The following is a 22,894-nucleotide window of genomic DNA, read 5'->3' on the forward strand; positions in this document are numbered from 1 at the left end:
ACAAAAGAGAAGGTGATTTGCACTGAGTGGGTGAGTCCACAATGAGTTGCATGATAGTATTTCCATACTAGCAAATTATTTACTAAATAACAAGAAAAACTAAGAGTATTTTGTCTGTATTGTATGTGGCCTCAGGTGTTAGTTATTTAAAATGTCTCCCTGTAAGAGCAAGTGTCCTGGGTTTTGGCTGGTGTTAAACCATGACAGCAAGTCTTTAAAATCATACTTTGCTGCTATTTTTGAAGTGTTAGAAATAAAAGATGTGCAGATTTCTTGTACACCTTTTTATATTTTTCACTGTATTACCTTTATACATTTTCAAGCAGTTTTAACATGTCACAGATGGATTTTAAAAGGTTCATTGTGGGCATTTTCTTTGTATGAAGTACCCAAGGAAGTTACTTCCTGTGTAACCCATCCATAAATCCTAATGTCAGTTCTCTTTAGATGTTCTGTTTCACTGCAGTACCTGTTTTGTTATGCTTGTTCGCCAGCATAATTAGTTTAGGGTATCAAGCAGCATAGAACTTCTTGAAGCTGGTATTTTTATACCATATAGATAGTATTACACTTAACTTTGAATGTATAGTAATGGTGCATATACATTTGCTGTGTGTAACAAAGCGATGCCTGATAACTCTGTACCACAGAAAAAACCCCAAACAGTATTCAGCTGCTTGCTGCTTTGTTTTTTCCCTTTTCTGTGTTTAAGCTTACGATACCACCCTGATGCTTTACTCTGCTGCAGTGTTTTACATCAATCTGCCTTGGAATGCTTGAAGCAGACAGTGGAAAGCTTTCTTTTTAAGCCAGAAGTTAATCTGTAAGAAACACATTAGTTCTCCTTAATTATGATTATCTGTGTGGAAAGTCTGTTTGTGGTGTGGCTTAAGCCCAGCCAGCAACCCAGAACCATGCAGTATAAAAAGTGGGCAGTTTATGCACGATCTCTTATTCACCGGATCTGTAGAATGCTGTTCTTTTAAGAACTGCATTACTTCTACAGGCTTTAAAAAAGGAAATAGCTCTTTAAGCTACTCGATCCTCAAGATCACTTAAATGATTAGAATATAATTTTTAGAACTACCAGTTGCTGAAGGTATCTTGAAGATTTCAGAAGTTTCATGGCATTTCCTACTGTTGTATATATTCGTAAAAGCAGTTTATGGCACTTTATTCCTGCATAACAATACTTTCAAGGAGAACTCCTTTTTGAGACACTTACTGTTCTTTTAAACCAGAGTGTCCAGCAAATATCAAAGCTGTCTTTACAGCAGCACTTTGAATCGTTAGCAGCATTGATTTTTAATACCAAACCGGTGGATTGTGTATGTTGTACAAAATATTAAGAGGTGCTACTAGAGGAAAAATGATCAGTTTTTGTCCTCCTATTGTGTATTATACAAGAACCATTGAATACTTGGTTAACAGATCCAGGGCAGAAGAATGCAACAAGACCTCAGATGTCTTTAATCTAAAGGGAAGTGTTTGTGCTCTGTGATGGGGTGAGAGCTTGGGAGAGGCAGAGCGCTTCGCTGCAGTTTCTAATCTATGTGCTCTGTCCTGTGAAAGGGAAGAAAATAGATCCTGGATTACAGGAGTGTTACCAGAACCTGGGCTGAAGTTAGTAAATAAGCAAAGTAAAATTTGAACTGCTCAAATAAAGAGTTTAAACCATTTATGTTCATATTACCATTACAGTGTCTTTTCTAGGTCTTGTTCTTCTTAGTATCTTGTAAGTTTAAAGGAAGTGAACAAACAGGACATTAATTAGCACAATATTGTTCATAAGCCAGAGCTTTAGCATTGAATGTTATTTCTCAGTAAGGTTCCTTTTAACCTTTTTGCGTCTTTGTATAGTGGGGAGCAAACCTGCCCAGCCCAATGGGAGGAAAACTTAAGGTGTCCCTGCCCATGACAGAAGATTGGAACCAGATGATTAAGTCTCTTCCAACCCAAACCATTCTGTGACTGCTTCCTGATGTACGTTACCTGTTAAACCCTGACAACATCAATGTAGCTACTAAAGAAATCCTACTTTCACCCCCAACCCAGGGTTATGGCAGTCTTTTCCTGGACTTCTGCACAGCTCCAACTTCAGCCATGGAGAGCAGGATGAGAGAAGGGCAGACAATGACACTGTGGTGCTTTCTTGTCATCATAAATATCTTTATTGTGAAAAATGCCATAAAATAATTCCCACAGTTCTAGAAAAAACAGTTCTTGCTTTTTAGAATCATGATTTGATATAAAGACATTTCATCATTTGAAACATTTGATATATCTCTGGCTAGTTTTACTTCTTCTTACAACATAAACCTGCTACTTTCAGATTTGCTGGGGGGGGGGGGCATTATTCTTCCATCTATTTTGTTATTTTATGGATAAAAGCATGGATTACAGAGCAGACAAACAATACCTTCCAATAAGGCACTTTTAAATACAACTAAGCTGCCAGGCAGTTTCCAGCCAAGGTCCTACAAGTCGCAGCCCTAAAGAGAAGAGTAATTCCTGTTCCAAAAACTGGCCTGAAAACTGAAACTATGACAAGCTTAAGTTAAAATAATAAAAGTTTCAGCTGACATTTTCTGCATGTCTCAAGTTTGAGCTCTTAAGTTTATAATTCACTTTAAACCTGGTTTAATACTGATTTATTACTACGTCAGTATTAAGCACTTACCAAGCTTCTCACCTTCCTCCCCCTTCACTGTAAAACAAGTTGGAAACAAGCTTACTAAAAGTGAAAGAGAGAACTCAATAGAGAAAATCTGCATCTACACATAAGCCAAATATTGTAATGATTCTTCATGCACACCTCGGATTTATAAGCAACCAAGACATCTATTTCAATGTTCAGTTACTGAACATTATTGCACTACAGCCACCCACAAATAAATAAAAAGGCAAATTCTGCTCCCCAGAGCATCACCTGCACCAGTAACACTCAGCATGGCACCAGCACTTTGCTTTCTGAAGTCACATCAGGAAACAGATCGCCATGTCTGCAGACCCTGGAAACACAGAGGCTTGCTTTTGCACACAGATTCTGTCTCCTTGTATTTACAGAAGTCCCTCAGAGCTACAAGCCAGCATCTGCTCCCTGAAGAACAGCACCTGAGCAGTAACCGTGCTTCTCAGTGGTAACTTTAATAACAGAGTGCCTTGCACACCACTGCTGGGTTTTGGTTTGTTTTTATGACACTGTCTTTCACAGAAGAAATCTGTAATCAGCACAGTCATCTTCCTTCTACTGACTGCATTCAAGTTTACCTCTCCATTTCCCCCCCCCCCTTAATATGTAGTTTTCCATTCATTCTAAAAAGCAAATGTAATGCTTTATGTTCCTGCTGCTTGCAGTGCTCACCACAGCTGCCTGCTGCCTTAAAGAAACAAAGCTGCACCACTCTGGAGTCAGCACTGTGTCCTGATCATTTACTTACGAGGGACCATCTTAACCCATTCCTACAGAATAAAAAAGAAAACAAGAAAAAAAATATCCATGAAATTTCTCAGCTTAAGGTTTTAAAATGGGATGACAACAAAAAGGCTGAATGAGGGCAGACCTGTAAGAGTAGGTTTATCATTCCAAGAACTTCCCTAGCACATTAAGCAGAGCTGCCTGCAGCATTTCCCGTTACCTTCTGCAACCAAACGCCACTCCTGCATGTACAAACATGACATGCTGCTCACACTGGTCATTCAGTCACAGAACAGCTTGGGTTGGAAGCACCTTAAAGCTCATGCAGTTGTAGGCAGGGACACCTTCCACCAGACCAGGTTGCTCCAAGCCCCATCCAGCCTGGCCTTGAACCCTGCCAGGAGGATGGGGCAGCCACAGCTTCTCTGGGCAACCTGTGCCAGTGCCTCACCACCCTCACAGTAAAGAGCTTCTTCCTAATGTCTAATCTAAATCTCCCCTCTCTCAGCTTAAAGCCATACCCCCTTGTTCTGTCTGTATGTGCCTTTTCACAAAGTCCCTCTCCAGATTCCTTGTAGGCCACTTTCGGTGGGAGAAGGCTGCTCTAAGGTCTCCCTGGAGCCTTAATACTAATTTAAAGCAGCCCATTATGTAGTGGACAAGGCAATACAAGAGTTTATACGGGGGAACAGCTCACACATAAACACCTACCACCAGCAACCCCCAGAGCAGCACCAGCTACTCAGCCCACAGGGACCAGTGCTGACAAAAGCCTGGAGCAGCCACTCTGGGTGGAAGCTGCCAACCTGGTTTTTAGCTGCTGTGAGCAAGAAGCACACATGTAGGGGCTGCCACCAAGGCCCACAGGTTATTTGTTGTGCAGCAAGTTCCTACATCTGAGCCTTGGAGGTCCCAGGAGAACCACAGCAGCCTACAACAGTGGGATCAGCATCCTACAGTTTAAACAACAATCCTCCAGATAGGTCAAAAGCAGAAGTCCAACTTCTAGAAAGCCATTCAGCTTGGAAAACAGCCAGCACTGGAGATCAACAGGCTGTTGGGCAGTTTTGTACCATGGACTGCTTGAAATCAGCACGTGCGCTCTTCAGCGTGAAGATGAATTTCTGCTGCACAAACACTGACCTTTAAAAGGCTGTTGAAAGGCATTTTAGGATGCCACATGGCCTCACAATTACATTTGTAAAAGTACCGAGGCAGGAGACAAGGGCTTACGCTTCAACAGCAACTCCCACTGCAGTAACAAGAAAGCAGCTTTGAGACTGAAGGCCTTCTGTGCCACAACTTCATTTGTTTTACTGAGGCTCATGCTTTCAAACACATGAACTGAAGTGAGAGAAGGCTCCGTCAGCTGACTACTGTTCTCCAGTTAAAATCCAATCAAGACAACACTGATGAACTACAATTCTTGCGTTCTAGAAGTATGGCTACTGCTGCAACCCTGTTACAGAGGATGACTCCGAGCAGTGACTGCCCTGCAGCCCCTCAGATGACATTCACACATTTCCATCAGTCACCCTAAACCAGTATAGATACATGCACCTTGAAAAAATAAATCAGACTCTTGGCTAATGGGAAGTGAATCCCTCCTTTTGCACGCAATTGCTTTTCCAGCACTGTGGCTGTTGGGAAAACAATACAACTTAGGTTTCACAGAGCATTAACTCATTGTGCCAGCACCCAGCAGAACTGAAGTCATGTTACAGGGTGAGGCTAGAACGAATACCCTATTCCCGCTCCCCTCACAACCTGTATAGGCTCCGAGCTGATGTACAGAGAAGTAACAAATTGCTACAGTCAGGGAAACATCACATCAAATTGTTTGGGCAGATCTCAAGCAGGTGTTTTGATAAAGTGCAAACTACTCAAACATGAGACCAAAACATCCCAGAAAGGTCTTTTAAAACATACCACATCTGTATTTTTACTTTCATAGTTGACAACTACCGCCAGGGCAATGACCCCAATTTATTGCAGGTTAGTGACTGAAGTGAGCAGACATTTTCAAACACAATTACTTACAAGCAATCTTCTCTGAGGGCAGTTGTTGGGACTCATTCCATACGCAGCCTCTCCACCCCCCCTATGGCACTGCTGACAGTAATACAGGGGTAGGTGGTCCCCAAGGGTTCCTTCTAAGAATACTGAGAGAGGGATCGTTCTGCCCAGCACAACTAACGGTTTGTTAACGTGGAGACTATTGTAACTACCTTTTCCGTATTTATTAGGCCCCAATCCAGAAAAATATTTACATGCATTTTTACTTTTAAGCATATACTTGAGTCCTAAATTTATGTTTAAGTGTTGTCCTAAGGAGCCTCTTATTGGTTTTTCCATCCATAGGAAAGAACGTGTCCTATATAACCACAACAAATAGACAGGCAATAACAACCCCCCCCAGTAATAAACCAAACTTGTATGAGCTTGGCAAGTTCATCACAAAGCAAAGCCTCTGAATCCTAAAAGAAAGAAGGAACTTTCTTCCAGTGCAGTAAGACTCTGGGTTAAGGACAACATCAGAAATTAAGATTTTGGGGTCTTGAACTGAGAGACGTTTTATTTTTCAACGAATTAAGTAAAAAACAGCAGCAGCCACCGGAAACAGTCTTGGCTCTAACTGAAGTGAAATTTGAATGTAAATGGTCCTCCTCCCGATCCAAAGGGGTTGAATCCTTGCCATGTGTTCCAGTTCCTGTGGAAGGGGTTTCCCCCACCCTGCTGACTCTCCGCATCCAGTGGGTCCTCTCCCGCATCAAATTTCCGCCGCATTTCTAGAGGAAACAAAGCCAAGGTGGAATCACAACACAGTAGCTAGGGCAAGAACACCAACCATCTTTAATGGCTGATAACAGATACAGACACAGATATCCCCCTTGCCCCAGCCAGGGAGCTGCAGTTAATGCTTGCATTGGCAGCATCTGTAGAACCCAGTTACTCTTGAGTTTTTCCAAGTTGGCCAGGACACTGGCAGAGAAGAGATTAACTCCATGAACACACTGCATGAAAAACTTCAAACTAGTTATCTGGTTTAAAAGCAAGGCAAGACAGTACCCTGGCTGTCCCACAGGGCAGGTATGAATTTCAACAGGAACAGGAGAGCTGCACTGCCCCAACAAATAACTGGGGTATTTTGTCCTTGATGAGTTGTGTTCAAGGCCAGGTTGGATGGGGCTTTCAGAAACCTGGTCTAAGAAAAGGTGTCCCTGCCTGTGGCAATGGGGGCAGAACTCTTATGATCTTTAAGGTCCCTTCCAACCCAAGCCACTGTATGGAGTCTATGAACTCCAGAGCTAATCAATCCTGCAAATCTCTGCAAAATGGTACCCTAAAGAGACTTCAGTTTACAGTCATTGAAACACAGCAATTCATTCCATGTTTACATCTGACTTCATGCAACAGATTGGATGTAAGTATTACTGCACTGTCTTCTTAAGATGGTAAGAGGAGAAAGAGAAAAGGGGAAGCTGCAATGCTTAGGACTTACACTTGCTGAATTTTACATTACTGTAAAAATGTAATTAAAGTTATAAGAACAATCATTACCTGGGTCAGTGAGGACTTCTTTAGCAGCTGCTATATCAATGAATTTTTTCTCTGCTTTCTTCTTTTCTTCCTCGCTCTGGAAATTATCAGGGTGCCACTGCGATGCCAGCTTTCTGTAAGCTTTTATGATTTCCTGCTTTCGAGCATTCCTGGATGGATAAAAATCATAACTTTAAATTCTCTATTTGCCACGTGCACATTAGTGGATCTAGAGGTTTATTTTAAACACTGGGACAGTAACTAAGGGCATCAGGAAAATCATGAGGTGCTAGTCAGCCTTCTGGAGTGGCACTGAAGATTCTTTACACAAAAACCAGAAGCAGCAGGCTGCAACTTTAAACAAAATTACTCACTCTTTCCTTCACCACCCATTTACTTTCTTTGGAGAGATGCTACTGCCAGCTACCCTGCAGAATACAGTTCCCAGTCTGAAGAACTTACAATCGGTAACAAAAATACAGAGTAGAGATCAAATTAGTTCACAACTGGAAAGATGAGCAATACTAGTTCAGAACTAGACATCTGCTCAGTTCTTGTTAGAAAGAAGTTGTTGATTTCTCAAGGTTAATGGCGTAAGTATTCTAGACACCTTTCAGTTATTCCTTTCAAACTCTTCCTGTCTGTCAGTACTTGCCAGTTTCATTTTTTGTTGCTTTCAGTAATTCTCTCCAGTCTTCATTTCATCACCAATTCATTCACCTGACCCTTCATCTATACTAAGAATTTCTTGCCAAGGGATCTATTTCCTTTCTTCCCAATGCTGTTTTTTTTATTCTAACCAAAGGGAACTACAAATAAATGCTACTTAAAAGCTGAACACTGGTAAACTGCTACAGGAGGAAAATGAATGTAGTAACATACAGGAACACCCAGCAGAACAAATTCAAATGACCAGCCCTAGCTGTACTGGTTTAATAACCAACTTTAATATTATCATCTCAGATATTACTATCTCACCTTTTTACTCCTAAGATTTTATAGTAATCCCTCTTCTGTGATTGCTTCAGCATCTTCTGGGCACGTTCCAGCCCCTCCCGAATCTGCTGGTCGTTTTCACTATTGGCTTGGGCAGTCTCGTAGTCTTTAATAGCTTTAGTAAAACAAGTAAATAAAAGAAAGATTACACAACTCTTTCATACACTTCAATGTAAAGAACTCAACCACTCACCAAAACTGAGGGTGTGCTATTCCCATGTGTAAACAGCAGAGCTTTTAATTCAACTTTCCATGTTTTGGGGTGGGGGTTTTCCACAAATCAGGAAACCTTTGAGTACAGGAGATGAATTTTCCACACACAAATTAGGCAGTTTTCTTCCTCTGGGCTCACCACACTTTTTGGGAAGGAAGAAGGGAGGTTACTAGTAATGGGTCAGAACACTCTCTAGAAGCTACAACAGTCACATGGATGAGTGTAATGAACATCTAGGACAGGGATGAAAAAGAAGTCAAGAAGGAAATTTCACGAGTTCGTATCTGAAGAGCCCACTGCACAGTGTTAGTCCCACACTGCTGCTCAAGTGAAGATGCGTAACAAATAATATTAAACTAATATTCCTTCTTCTCCCTGTTCACCTCAATCAAGAGGATAAAAAGCCTCTTCCTCTCTAATGGCAATAAAGATGGATTTCAGATTACAAGGAGGTTCATACTCTTACTGCAAGACAAATACTTGCCTTTTACGCCTCAGCATAACATGCAGGCAGTTATGTTTTAAGGTTGAGGTTTTCCCCAGAGACATGCTCTCGCATTATTTGAAGTGGTATTTCTCAAGAATGAAAGCAAGAGGTACTGTAATGTATTCACAAATTTTTAAGACATTTCAGGTCAACACTTCAAGTAAACTGTATTTACTACTGTAAGTGGCAACTGAATGCTTAAGACACCAAGTTTACAAATTCTCTGATACCAAGACTTATCCAGGGAAGCAACTGTTTTTAAGTCTTTAATGAAACTGCTCTTCTTTCACTGTTCTAATCTTCAAAGTCTTATTTGCAGATCCAAGTTTCCTAGGTTTCTCCAGTTAGACAAAGTACTTGCAACAGATTATTTCCAAGCAGATGCTATTTCTCAGCAGGTGCTACATTTGTTTTTCACTGTTTCTGAGCAAGACAGCAGGAAGTGCTAATGAATTCTTATTACCCAGACATCTGATACCACTGCAATCTTCCTTTGGTTACCGAAAAAACACACCACAAAACCACAACACAATAATCCATAAAGTATTTCCAGTGCCCCAATAGCTTCATGTGCTATTACAAACAAAACAATTTCTATTCATTTTCACGTCACTGGACACTGTCATTTGCTGCTTCAAAAAAGCATTTTGGCTTCTGCTGATATTTGTAATCATTTGTCCAGTCATTAAAAAAAAAGCCCAACAAACAGGAGTGTACACTAATGCGTGTGCCCAACATATGCTGTCAAAACTGATAAAAAGAATGAAAACGCAGGGATTTCATCACGCTGCTTTACCACTCCAATGATTTTAAGCACCAGAATACTTAATCTGCTTCATGTAATGATGGGAAGTCCCACCACAATGTCTGCCAAATGCAGATCAGATTGCTCAACATCACTGAGCACCACATCATCTACAGCACACACCGCTGCTGGAAACCAAGCTGCTCAGGGTCAAGGATTTGCAATGACAGTACAAGACTGACTCCCTTAGTTAAAGGCTGCATGCATTAAGCTCACAGGAAGGCATGGTTTTCAGTGCTGCACACTGCAGATGGAATGCACCCAGCACACCTGACGGCAAGTACATTTTGCATTCTCCCAGTTGAAAGATGCTTCAGTTTTGATGGTACTCTCCAGTGTAGGAATTTTCTTCTTTCAGAGAGCTAATGCTCTCCCCACCTGAGGGGTGAGGGCTGGAAGCAGGTGGAAGCAAGATAACAGCTTCCTGACCACCAGCAGTTTGCTATGAAAACATGAGAAATATTCCTATTTCATGTCAAATGAGGTATTAAATCAGTTCTGCTCAGTCCTATTTCTAAATGTACTAGTCCCTCACATACCCTACAAGAATCACTGACTTGCTGTTTCAGTGAGCATCCTTTCTTCCTTTCATCCTGCCCCATGTATCCCATAACACAAAAGGAACTACCAGTTACCAGTTTCAATGCAAATACTTTAGTCAAATCTCTTTTTTCAATACAAGAGTTTTCACAACCTCTCAAACAGTAAGCACATCATATCTCTAAATACCTTAGCTGGCTTTCCTATCTTGCCTACCACCTCTAAAACAGTGACCAAGATTCCCATTATTCAATATGCAGAGTTCATTTACTACCGAACACCAGTAACTGCAGGCAACCTATGTCCATGTCAACCATTAGAGGAATAACTGAACCAGTTACGGTCTTACTGAAATAGGGACTCTTTCCTCGACAGTAGTAGGGTAGGGAAAAGGGGGGAAAGAAAAAGGTGGGGTTTTTAACTCTTTTACAAAACTCGTGCTGTATACTTCAGACAGACTCCTGTACTTATGAGGTAAGCCAGAAACTGAGTCATTACGCATCTGTCTCTGTAGACAAGCCCTGGATCCCATGTGATTATAAAGTAATTAAACCCATTTGATGGGAATCAGAACTCAGTAATACATACTGAAATGCATCTTGAAGACTTAACAATAATAGCCTTCAAAGTTCTGAATTACAAGTAATTCAAAATTTTCTGGCTTTAAAACAGGAAAACGGGTGCCTCTAGCTTGAAGTTTTCTTGAGAGGAGAATGAGAATCAGTTTCCCCTTTAAATATAAGGCAATTTTAATTGCTCTACTGTTCTCTACAACAGAGAGAAATCAGCCATCATTTTTACAGCAGTTAAAACTTAAGGATAAATGGAGGCACCTTTAGGCAGACTAACATTAATGGGCTATAATAGTGTTTATGGAGGCTCTGCTGGAAGGCAGAGTGTAACTACAATCATCTCACCACTGTCAAGGGCAGGAGAAAGGCAGACGATATGCTAAACCATGGGAATTTGGACAAGCACGGTTCCACTCTAGCGTGATTGTCCTCTTAGAACCAGGCCAGGCCAAGCCAGCAGGCTCCAGCCAAGGAAATAAGCTGTCCCAAATCCTATGTGTGTCCCACTCCATGTTTCCTTACATCCCGTAACAGGTATGCATTTGCTTCATTGTAAGACTAAGCTGCATTTGTGCACGACCTCATTACAAAGCTTTTTCTCCCCCCTTCCAGTCTGCAAGAGTTGCCAGATTCTCTCACCGTAGAGGAACGAGAAACAGATGAGGATTTAACTGAAGATAATGTTAGAAAGATCCAAATCGAGATTCATCAATTTCAAGAAAACAAACAGATCAATTCTGTCCATTAGTAAGAAGCAAAAGGTACATCAAAGAGGACTCACAGCAGGGCCTGTTTGGCCTGCCCGTCTGCACCCTCCTCTAAGCTGAAGATTCATACATCTTGAAGAGAGAAAACAACTTTAAATTTCCTTTGGGTTCTCCTTCTGCTGATACTCCTTCCTTTTACATCAAAAACCTCTTCACAATCCTATCTTGTAGATTTGTATTCTGTACCTTAAACTCTTTTTAGGGAAGTGTTTGGGTTTTGAGGGTTTTTTTTTCGTTCATTTGTACATGTACTTTTCCCAGCACTCACTGAATATATTTCCACTGTTCTGAAGTACAGAAAAAGATTGGGAAATGCCTAAAGGGGACCTCATCACTGTGAAATCTTCCCGAGTCTTACTTTTAGGCCGACACTACAGTTCTAATCAACAGAGGGAAAACCATTAGCCTAAGAAAACAGAAAGATTTTTCCACATACTTTGGGTTTGTTGGGGGTTTTTAAGCAACCCCCCTTCCTACAATGGCCACCAGTTCTCTGAATTACACTTTCACCCTTTTTCTTATAAGGGGGAAGAAGGCTTGCCAGTCTCAGCAAAGGGGGACTAGGTCACTTCAGAGGTACAAAGTCTCCAGGCCTGATGAACAGGACTGTCTGAAACCACACCAGTCCTCTTTATACGGACTTTTGATTTGAGCAAGGAGGCCTAATACGAGAACAAAATGGGTATCTCGTATTTGAAGCAAGATTCAGGAGGTGAGCAATATCATCTCTCCTTAATTTCACAAAAAGGCAACAAAATAAATCTGTGTGCTATAAATAAGAACAGCTGCCTCATGAATGTTTAAATCAGAAAGACTGTTTTTTCAGTTGTAAAGCAAAAGATCCAGTACCAGAATACAGAACAGAAAAATTGCCCTGTAAGTACTAAAAATCATGGAACTAGTTTTCTGTAGATTTAAAACCTACAAGTCCTCTCCTTCATCACACTTGACTGAAACAGCCCAATGCTTCAGAAACTGCTGCATGACTGAGCTCAGACTGTCCAAATTTCCTCTTAAGCCTCATTTCTTGTGGAAATGAGATTCACTAAATTAGATTTTGAAGATTTTTTTTAATAGCACATTAGCACTCAAAGAAACCAGGTAACAACATAATGGGGCACTCAAGGCTCTTACTACTCAGTCCCTACTTCCTGAGGCTGCAGATGGAACCATGTAACAATATGCATTTTACGGAAACCCTGCATGGAAAATTCAGCCTAAGGAGTGGCATCGGTTTACTGCTCTTAACAGCACTAGAGACCCATAAAGGTGAAGCAATAGCTATCATCTTTCTCTGCCCTCAATACACGCTAGGGGGTGGAACGGTGTTGTTTCATGCTGCCACACAAAGACATTAAAATAAGAGTTCCTAAAACGGATTTATATCACCCTAACTATAATTACCTTTTATTTCTAAATGGTTGTCTGACACTGCTGATTATATAAAATGCGTTTAAGTAAGCTGAGTAAGCTGCAGTCTCATAAAACATCCTGAACATAGCCCACTGTTGTAAAGACAACTGCGCTGTAGATGGAACAAGTACATTCCACTTACACTCATCAAGACAAAATTACCAGCAGGTACTTTTGTGAAATCTGCAACTACCAGTGCTGATTAGGGATAACAACATAGTATAGAATCAAAGCGCATGTTAAAAAACAGGCGAAAGGCTGACTGCATTTTAAATGCACACAAAAAAGTATGTGCAAACCGCATACAACTGTACCTTCTTCATAAAGGTCTTCCAGCAGATAAGCTTCTGCTCTGTCTTTCAGGGCATTCACATTGGTTGACTCCAGCTGCAGAACTTCTGTACAAACTTTTATGGCTTCTGTAGCCTGCTGGTTCTAGGGAGCAGAAAGTACAATAGAAATCATGCAGTGCTGTGGCTTGGGTTTTTTGTGGTGTTTGCTTTAAAGAAGTTTACAGACTGATATAACCAGTATTACCTTTGACAAGCAGTGGCAGATCCTTTCTTTGGCACGAGTAGCATAAACTGGGACATCTGGCTCAGTTTTCATTACAGACTCATACTTACTGATAGCATCTTGATACCTGTTTAAATCACAATAAGCATAATACGATATGCAGTAACAATTTCATCATTTGATGTACTTACAAGTTTCAAAATTAGCAGACTTTTACATCCTTATAGCAATGTAACCTTCAGTAGTTTTAAAGGTGTGGTGTGAGACAACAGTATGAAGAAACCTTTCAGCCACTTCAATTACATCCCCATTCCCTTTTCTGTGCTATGAGACAGAAGAGCAAGGACTATGCCTGGCACAGTTTTGCAGAAGGTAAAAACTGTCATCCCTCACTGTGCACAGACAACAGCGTCTAGCTTTGCCTCCTGTCCAACATACCACTCTGTACTTGGAGAAAAGTATTTCCCTCTCTGATACACAAGATGGCTAAAACTGGAGTCTTGCTGTGAGAACTGTATTATTTGCATTTCTTAGTACAAAAAGACAAGTCCTTTATAGCAGCTTGAATCAGATAGTTGTTTTCTCCGTTCTTCCTTCTCACAAGTCACACAGTAAAAGGTATTTTTGCTGTGAAGGTTTCAAAAATGTGGAAGTTCCATGGTTTGAGTAAGAAATTGGTTAGAACATTCACCTAAAAATGCAAGCGTGTGACTGAACCCATGGGTTGCTACAACCTAGGAGAAATTCAAGCTCTCAGAACACTCCCTGAAAATGTGCTGATACTCGATTAAATAGAAGACTGAAATGAAAAGAGTCCAAAACAGACTGCTAACTTAATAAAATTGTCTTCAGTAGTGCTGATTCACACTCCTGTACTTCACTTTGAAAAGCCACCTTGACAGCGTTTAATCACTTATTAGGGATCCTTAGATTACAGTTGGATGTTGTGTGCTTGGTAACACACAAAACTGAAATAAAGTAAGAAATAGAAGAATACAGGGGCACTGTCTATAATTTCATAGGGTGCATTAAAGAAACCCATTAGTCAGATCCATTTTTGCTGGCAAGGGACTGCAGAATTACTAGGTGGATTTAATCTAAAAAAATGGGCTTTTAATTACAGAATAGTTGAAGCTGGAAGGGACTTCCAGAGGTCATCTGGTCGAACCCCTGCTGAAACAGGGACACCTAAAGCAGGCTGCCATATCCAGACCTGATATCCATATCCAGGACCATATCCAGATGCATTCTGAGTATCTCCAAAGCCGGGAGGCTCCACAACCTCTCTAGGTAACCTGCACCAGTGAAAACAAGGGGGTACTGGGAAGCATTTCCTTACGTTCAAATGGAATTTCCTGTTTCCCCTTGCATCCACTGCCCTGGCCCTGTCACTGGGCACCACTGAAATGTTGCTGCACCCTCTGCATCCTCCTTTCAGGTGTTTATGTACATTGATGAGACCACCCCGTAGAAGAGAAGGCTCAGGGGGAACAGTCAAAGCTATTTCAGCCTTTCCTCACAGGGATGGAGATGCTCCAGTCCCTCCATCATCTTAGTGGCACTTCGCTGGACTTCCTCACTCCATAGTTTCATCTCTCTTGTACTGGAAAGCACAGCACTCAGGTGTGGCCTCATCAGTGCCAAGAAACAATATATGAGAGCTGACAGGTATCATCCCTATCTCAGTCTTACTATCTTCTCTACAAAGGAGCTGACCATGCAAAGAGAAGACAGTGGCATCAGAAGGAATGAGAATAGAATTGTCACTATGTGAGTCAATATTTATCTTAATAGTAATTTGAGCGCTGTGCTCAGTTATCCACTTTAACTGTCAGATGCAAAAAGCATCACTTAACTCCTCAATCAATAGTAAGTTGGCACCTCAGCAGTGGCTGGTTTTCCTTTGTTTTTAATATAGCAGTGAACACTTACCTGCCTTCTCGGATGAATTCCTCTGCTGACTCAATCTGCTTATTGAGTTTCTTTACTTGTTTATACAGAGAGAAGCACTGCTTGTGATCTTGGTCTAGTTTCAGGCACTCCCGGACTTCACTGTTTCCAAGGAGGTAGGAATGGAAAATAAAAACAAAAACCAAAACAGAAGACATCACCACACATTATGAAATTTCATCTAGAGGTGCAATGTAACATATATAAGCTGTCCAGAACAGTTATGAATTTTACACAATCTCTCCTTTCATTAAAAGATGAATTTAAAGTGAAACAAAAAAAGACCTCCAGAACATACAGGAATATTTGTCTGGTTTTAATTATTTTGTACTGCCAAATAGGAAGAGACTGAGGAGTGTTACATTAATAACTGACTAAACAGCAGATGAAAAATATACCCTGAGAATGAAATTATATTCATCAGGTATCAGATGCAATTGATTGTGATTTTCTTGTATATTTAACTCAGCTGTATTACAATACCCATGTAGAAGTACATTTTATACTGCCTGAAACAGATGAAGTTCAGCTAAGACCCATTCTTTTGATGAAATCTCAGCCAAACCTGAGCCTGACTTTTCACTGCAAAGACTGTTTAATCAGACTCTGATTAGGGCAGATACCTCTTAAAATAGGCCAAAGTCTTAAAACCCTCCAGAATGCAATCGTATGAAAGAATAGAGGTTTTGTACCATATAGAATCATCATAGCACAACCAAGGTGTTATTTTTAGGAGATCACAAATTCTCATTTTCTTCCTAAGCACACATAAAACCACCTATTATTTGAAAATCATTAAGCCTGTAAAGGTAAATGGAAGAAACTAAGGGAAGGACACAATTCATTAGCCAGCAAGTCCAAGAGCTATACAATTCTCATACTGTATCTTATGATGCAAGAAATAGAAAAGAGTCAGAAGAATAAAGGAGAGAGGCTTATTCCTTTATACTGATACTACTCTATTCTTCAGCAGCTCTCTCAATTGTACTTGTAAAAACTTTTTGATTAAGTTACTAAGAGTGTGCTCGTGTGGATTTCAGGGGTACGGGTGGGAGAAGAAATCTTACTGAAGAGATTCTGTGGTAGAACCCATATTGGAAGGAGTTTGGAGACGAAGGCAGAGCATCTGAGGTGATGAGATGTACAGAAACCACTCGTGTGCAAAAAGGATTACATCATTTGTCCAGCTAGGCATAGAGTATGAAGTTAAGAGTCTAGATTGGGCAAGGGCAGTAATCTGCAGGACTGACTAGGAATGTATGGGAATAACACCTTAAACTTAAGTGAAAATAAATAAAAGGGTAGGGTGTTGTCAAAAAATACTCCAATACTGGACACTGGCTGTAAGAATCAAAGATTGACAGCTCTGGATCCCCAGCTTCTTACACTTGAATGCTTCTGGACTTTATTTATAAGCTTGTAATCTTTTGTTTCCACTCTTCAAAATAAAAAACCTAGCCTAGCCCTAAGACCTAATGCATACATTTTTTGTTTGCACTGTAAACTTCAGTTGGATGAAGTCTGAAGGTTGCTAAAAAAAAAAACAAAAAAATAAACAAAAAAAAAACACCATGCTCCACCAAAGCAAGTTTAGAGATGGAGAAAAGCAATAAAGCAGCAAAGTAAGCAACTCTGACAGACTTGCACTTCGGTAAGCAAGATGCTACAAACCACTGATGGCTGGTCTGCCAAGAATAAACATGGTGTCTTCACTGGTGTCTTCACTTCTGGAAAAGAGCTTCCTTCATCAGATCTAAGCCAGAGGTGCTACTCCCTCCAAAAACCAGACAGCATAGATATTTAATGGTTTAACATGACCTGTATCATCACATTGTGTCTCAATTATAACAGTTAGAGCAAACAGGAAAATTACCTGAGTGACAACTCATGGTCCCCCAACTGATAATATATTCTGCTGATTTTATAGAAGGCTTCAGTGTTATCATTCTTTAATTTTGCAGCAGCTTTCAAGTCACTAATGGCTTTGCTTGGTTCTCCTTCCTTTATATAACACTCAGCTCGAAGTTCCCGTAGCTCTGCATCCCAAACACAAACCTTGAGAAATCAAAATTAAAGCTTGTTTTTGGTCTATAACACTTCACTTCTTTTCCTCCCCAGCAAAAGAAAAACCCCATTTAATTTCACTTTGCCACCTGCAATAGCATAAGGTTCAAGCTGCATGCAGAGCACATGAAATTAGCATCTCTGCTTCCTGGTGGATGCTGTGATGCACCTGCCCACATAGAAAACAAAGGCCTGAAAAATTTGTAAGTGATTCAATGAGCTCATGCAGGGAGATGAATTAAATCTGTTGGCACTGCTTAAACTGGGACAGTCTGTTGAGCCTCCAGTGAAGGATATCAGAATCATAACTTAATGTATCTTCCCAAAAGACTCAGGGTAATGAACAGCAAGGACCAAGCTGTCAGATGCCCTCTAGAAAGAAACCTGAGGGTAAGATTCAGCCACACAAGATTTGATCTTAGTATCCATATTTTAAAGATATATATATATAGAAGTAATAATGTCACAATATAGCAAGAATAACTACTTAAAAGGCTAATCATAATTCACAGTATCACAGTATGTTAGAGATGGGAAGGGGCCTCAAAAGATCATCTAGTCCAATCCCCCTGCCGGAGCAGGAACACCTAGATAAGGTTACACAGGAATGTGTCCAGGCGGGTTTTGAATGTCTCCAGAGAAGGAGACTCCACAGCCTCCCTGGGCAGCCTGTTCCAGTGTTCTGTCACCCTCACTGAGAAGAAGTTTCTTCTCAAGTTTAAGTGGAACCTCTTGTGTTCCAGTTTGTACCCATTTCCCCTTGTCCTATCATTGTTTGCCACTGAGAAGAGCCTGGCTCCATCCTCGTGACACCCCCCCCCCTTTATATATTTATATACACTAATAAGGTCACCCCTCAGTCTCCTCCGAACTATAGAGACCCGTTCTAGTGAGAATTTATTCTGGGTCTTATCATTTGTTTGTAAGCCATCCTTTTAGAGAACAAGGCTTTTATGCTTTTCCACATTCCCTCCCTATAAACAAACTCCCACCCTTTGGCAGTTTCTTCAGCAAAAGCCAGAATGTTGCAAATTCCAAATCTGTGTTAATTTGCTTGTGAAGAGTTGAAGCAGTTAACAGTCTTCTAATATATATTTCTATATGACACACAAAATGCCCACGATGAGTTATTTACACTTATACGATCAGCCTACCTATACTAATTAAGATTAGATACACACGCATCTACAGAAAAAGCTGTAAACCGAAGAGCTGTTTACATTTCTAACTTTGTGGTTTTAATCTTCTGTTACTTCATTCACTCAAGACAAAACCTGCCTGCATAGAGGCAGTGAAAAATCTAATGACAAACCTACACCTTCTATATTCGGCAAAACTTCATTGGTTTGAGCAGAATTAACATCCCATCTTCCCCAAGAACACCAAACTGAAATAATAGAAAAGTATGATCAAGGAAGTTATCTGCAACAGAAGACTGGCTGAAGTTCTCTCTTTAACCCAAACTAAAAAACTATTATTTTGACTTTTTGCAGGTAGTGCTCAGCATTCTTGACTCTCAAACTTCATTATGGACTCACAGTGCTCAGCAAAACTGGGCCAGTTACATCAAGTGTTTTCATATCAGTGAAAAAGTTATTAAACAAAAATACACAGATGTCAGACAGGAGCTCGTACTTCCCTTTCACAGTACTATTATACTTCACACTTACTGCCAAGATTTCATCAAGAAGAGAAATAGCGGCTTCATAATCCTCTTGCTGGTAGGCAGATAATGCTTGTGAATGCAGGCGCTGTAGCTCATCAGATTTTGTCAGCTGAGTCTGGGCTTCTTTTTCCTCATTATTGCTAGGACTGGATTTGAGCTGCAAGCATTAAGAAGGAGAGAGACTGAAATGCTTGTTCAAGGATGTCTTTTTGTCCCATAAATAATCACATCATGGAGAACTGACTAAAGCTGCCAATAAAGCCAAATCAGTTTTAAAATTCCACTGGAAATGTTTCCAACTCCAAACTTCAGAAAAAAGACAGGCACTTTTAGCTTCAATACGAGTTGTAGAAAGTGAGACACATCCAATTCCTCCTGCCACGGTGCCCGATTGCTTACCATTGGACACATCATAAGTTAGTCCCCCCATCACCACCGGAAGTCTCATGGATCTCTCAATTGTAGTCTAGTTAATTCATCTCTCTACAGTTATCATACACTTCATTCCTCAGCATCAGCAGAAATATCCACATAGTATAATCACATACCTGACATTAAGCACAATATGTATTCATAAATTCATGACAGAAATAACTGTAACATGTCTCAGACAGCATTACTGTAAAGCTGTTTCTTCCATTTTCCCCCTTAAAAAGTGGCTACAGCAGTAAGTTAAGATGCACACATGGAGGAAAGGCTCAACACTGGGATCAGCTGGGAATCTATGCCTTTTGCTTCATATGTAGCTGCAAACAAGCCTGAAGTTTTCTTCTACAGAGACTCCCCATTTCTCAAGCCCCCATTTCTGAGCAAGTAGAAGGTGGTATATTGCATTTGCCTTCATTTGTTTAGGGAGCTTTGTATTTTCAGAGAAAATTAAAAAAAAATCCCAAAACCTCACAGGCACCTCTGCTACCACCCAGGAAGACCCAGGGCCACAGGGATGATCAGGGCCTGACGCATATCTCTTACAAGGAGAGACTGCACAGACTAGGCCTGGTTAGTCTAGAGAAGACCGAGATGGGATTTCATTAATGCATATAAGTATCTCAAAGGTGGATGCCACAAAGATAGTGTCAGACTCTTTAGTGGTGCCCAACAACAGGAGAAGGAGCAGTAACCACAGACTAATATGTGAGAAGTTTCACCTCAACATGAGGAAGAACTTCTTTATACTGAGGTTGGCAGAGCACTGAAACAGGCTGCCCAGAAGGGTTGTGGAGTCTCCCTCTCTGGAGAGATTCAGAACCTGCCTGGACACGTTCCTGTGTGACCTGCTCTAGGTGGCCCTGCCTTGGCAGGGGTTTAATTCATATGATCTCCAGAGGTCCCTTCCAACTCTAATGACTGACTCTGTAAAGACAGATATGGGCCAGGAAGAATCTGTCATTCCCTTGTGAAGCCAGGAATTCATTTATAAGATTGGCCTGGATAAGGTACTGGCTCCACACTTGTTGCCAATCAGAATGACTTCCAAAGTTTTAAAATGACAAATCACCAGGACTTTTATATAATAATTTATATAATTTATATAATAATTTTTATTATTATTTTGTTTGCTCTAAAAAAATTTGCACTACCATATTTCCCCCCCCCCCTTTTTTTTTTTTTTTTCACAAAATGTTAACTGAAGTTACTGGGCCCTCAAAGTCACCCCCTACTTTTCTTTCCTCCTTTATCTCAAAGTGGCCTCTTCCCTTTCTCTCATCAATAAGTTCTTCAAACACTCAGATTTTGTGCTTCAATGTAACGCAATTCTCAATGTAATCTACATGTAATGTAATTCAAAATCAGCCTTCAGAATGCCTTAACAAAATTCCCCTTGCTTTTAACACTGAAGGATATGAAAGGAAAAAGCCTAAACACTACATCAAAAGCATGCACCAGTCTCACCTCTACCTTAGACTCATTTTAGGTCTTTTTGAACCTTATGCAGTTGTTTTATTTTACTCTGGCAAAAATCAAGTTGTACTTAGACATGAAAATTCTCATTTATCCCCTACCCCATCTTGCAGCACAAAGAAAGGAATGTGATCAAAGAGTTTTCTCTTTTGTAGGCTAATTCCCAATATAAGTCTCACAAAGCTTTTCTTCTGGTTACAGCAGAAACTCTGCCTATAAACCCCTGATGCTGTGCATCCTGCTTCTCGCCCAGATCTGGAGCTTGTAGCAGTGGCAAATTTCTGCCCCTGTAATTTTAAAGTTCCAAAACTACAAAGCTCTCTGAAGTTCTGAACTCTTTAGTTCCAGCTGACGTGCTTAATTTCTCTCTATTTCTCAGCATTTTCCCCTCTTAAAAATAAAGAGCTTTTGCTATGGACAAGCCTTATGCTTCCCTTTAAGCTTATCTCCCAGTAACACTGCACTCAGACACACCGTATGTTTCTTGTTACTTATCTGGAGAAAAATGTCAGTGGAATATGAAAAGCAACTCTGCAACCATACAGACAAGCCCAACAGTAATAACAGCCATTTGAGTGAAACACCCTAGATAATTTTGGTAGTACAAACCATCCAGGTAAAGAAAGAAATTTCTCAAGATACCATTTAAACTAAAGCCATTAAATGTTTGTGTGATACAGTACGATGAAAATATACACTCAGAAGCTCTTATTAGGTAATTAGTTCATTGCTATGAGGGTTTAATCAATAATGTTAAATAAAGCTTTTCATTCAACTCCTAGGAAAAGGCTGAAAACATGATGTAGTTACTTAATACTCTCATTTTGGTTTACTTTCCTCCCTCCCCCCCCCCCATGTTTTTGCCCTGTGATCAGAGAACCGTCATCATTTCAAATAACTGAAACGTGATTCATTATTTCTGGTCTTCCTGTGGAGCAGTAAGCTTGGGGGTGACAACTCAGAACAACTGCTCACACTAAGTGTGCTAGAAAGGAACACAGTATCAATGGAGCAAGAAAGGAGCAAGCCACCCTTCAGCTGAATTTAATACAGGTCTAAGGCAAACCTAACGCTCCTCTACATACTTCATTAGTGGCCTCAAGGCACAAAGTCAGAAGCTATGTTCTGCTCAGTTCAGCTGGACAAGTACACTGCTACTGGTGAGTGTATTCTCAGTACATGCTTTGCTGTCCGATGTTTACTACATTTGGATAAGAACTGTAAATTAGCTGCAGTTTAAATTGCAGTAGAGCTAGCCATCTGTTAACAGCAGCTTTCATTTGCTACTGACACCCTCCACCCCAAACCTGCACTCAATTCCTGTACAGAAAATAAAAGACCAGCATACAGGAATAGCTTTGTTACTGTAAATAATTCTCTATCACAGATTTACTACCATGAGTGCTGCTTTGTTTTATAGCCTAGTCTCAATACAGGGAAGAAACCCATCCTAGGTTAATCAAAACCCCATTTCCCTTCTTCCCCCCATTTTCCCCTCCCCCCAGTAAACAAAATTAAAGGGAACAAAATCATCCTCCTCTCTCAACTAAGTTGAGCTTTAAAGCATTCACACATGTATCTATCCTTTTCCCTGTTACTCTCAGTGAGGAAGGTAGCTTCTTCTAAAACTTTATCTCAAGGTACAAAACTTTACAACATTACCTTACTGCACCCAGGGCAGTCAAAAAAAGGTATTAGTAGTTCACTTCATGAAACCCAGCATCTTCTTGGCATATAGAAAGTGTTTAGATTATTTCTACTCTAAGTAGGCAGCCTTGGAATGGCTGTGTTACATTTGCAGTCAAACATCAAGTATTCAAAAGTTTTCTGATGGGAAAAGCACTTTAACAAGGTAAACAATCCATGCTGGTTTTCAATAGGCAACATCACACCCCCCCCCCCCCAACCTGCCATATTTCACTGCATTTCGCAATTCTATCAATATGACCTTCCTAACTATACACAGAAGTTACACCAACCACACACAAAGCTACATAAAAAAATACAATGCACCACTAGTTCAGAAAAATATGTTAGTAGCAGG

The 22,894-nt window shown here is 40.5% G+C and overlaps 1 protein-coding gene across 1 annotated transcript in view; it reads right to left on the bottom strand.

Moving 5' to 3' along the window:
* Positions 1 to 5,965: 5,965 nt before the first annotated feature.
* DNAJC3 (DnaJ heat shock protein family (Hsp40) member C3) overlaps positions 5,966 to 22,894 on the bottom strand; it is a 32,591-nt gene continuing 15,662 nt past the window's right edge. Inside the window, exons 5-12 of the mRNA XM_061361091.1 lie at positions 18,953 to 19,105; positions 17,092 to 17,273; positions 15,201 to 15,320; positions 13,290 to 13,395; positions 13,067 to 13,187; positions 7,937 to 8,069; positions 6,980 to 7,128; positions 5,966 to 6,207 (exon numbers count right to left, since the gene is read on the bottom strand). Of these exons, the coding sequence (XP_061217075.1) occupies positions 6,050 to 6,207; positions 6,980 to 7,128; positions 7,937 to 8,069; positions 13,067 to 13,187; positions 13,290 to 13,395; positions 15,201 to 15,320; positions 17,092 to 17,273; positions 18,953 to 19,105 (1,122 nt within the window). The 3' untranslated portion in view covers positions 5,966 to 6,049. The remainder of the gene's footprint in view (positions 6,208 to 6,979; positions 7,129 to 7,936; positions 8,070 to 13,066; positions 13,188 to 13,289; positions 13,396 to 15,200; positions 15,321 to 17,091; positions 17,274 to 18,952; positions 19,106 to 22,894) is intronic.

This window comes from Neopsephotus bourkii, unplaced genomic scaffold, assembly GCF_033783945.1.
Source record: "Neopsephotus bourkii isolate Nb327-2 ecotype Australia unplaced genomic scaffold, CSIRO-AGI_Nbou_v1 NB_1052, whole genome shotgun sequence".
NCBI lineage: Eukaryota > Metazoa > Chordata > Aves > Psittaciformes > Psittacidae > Neopsephotus > Neopsephotus bourkii.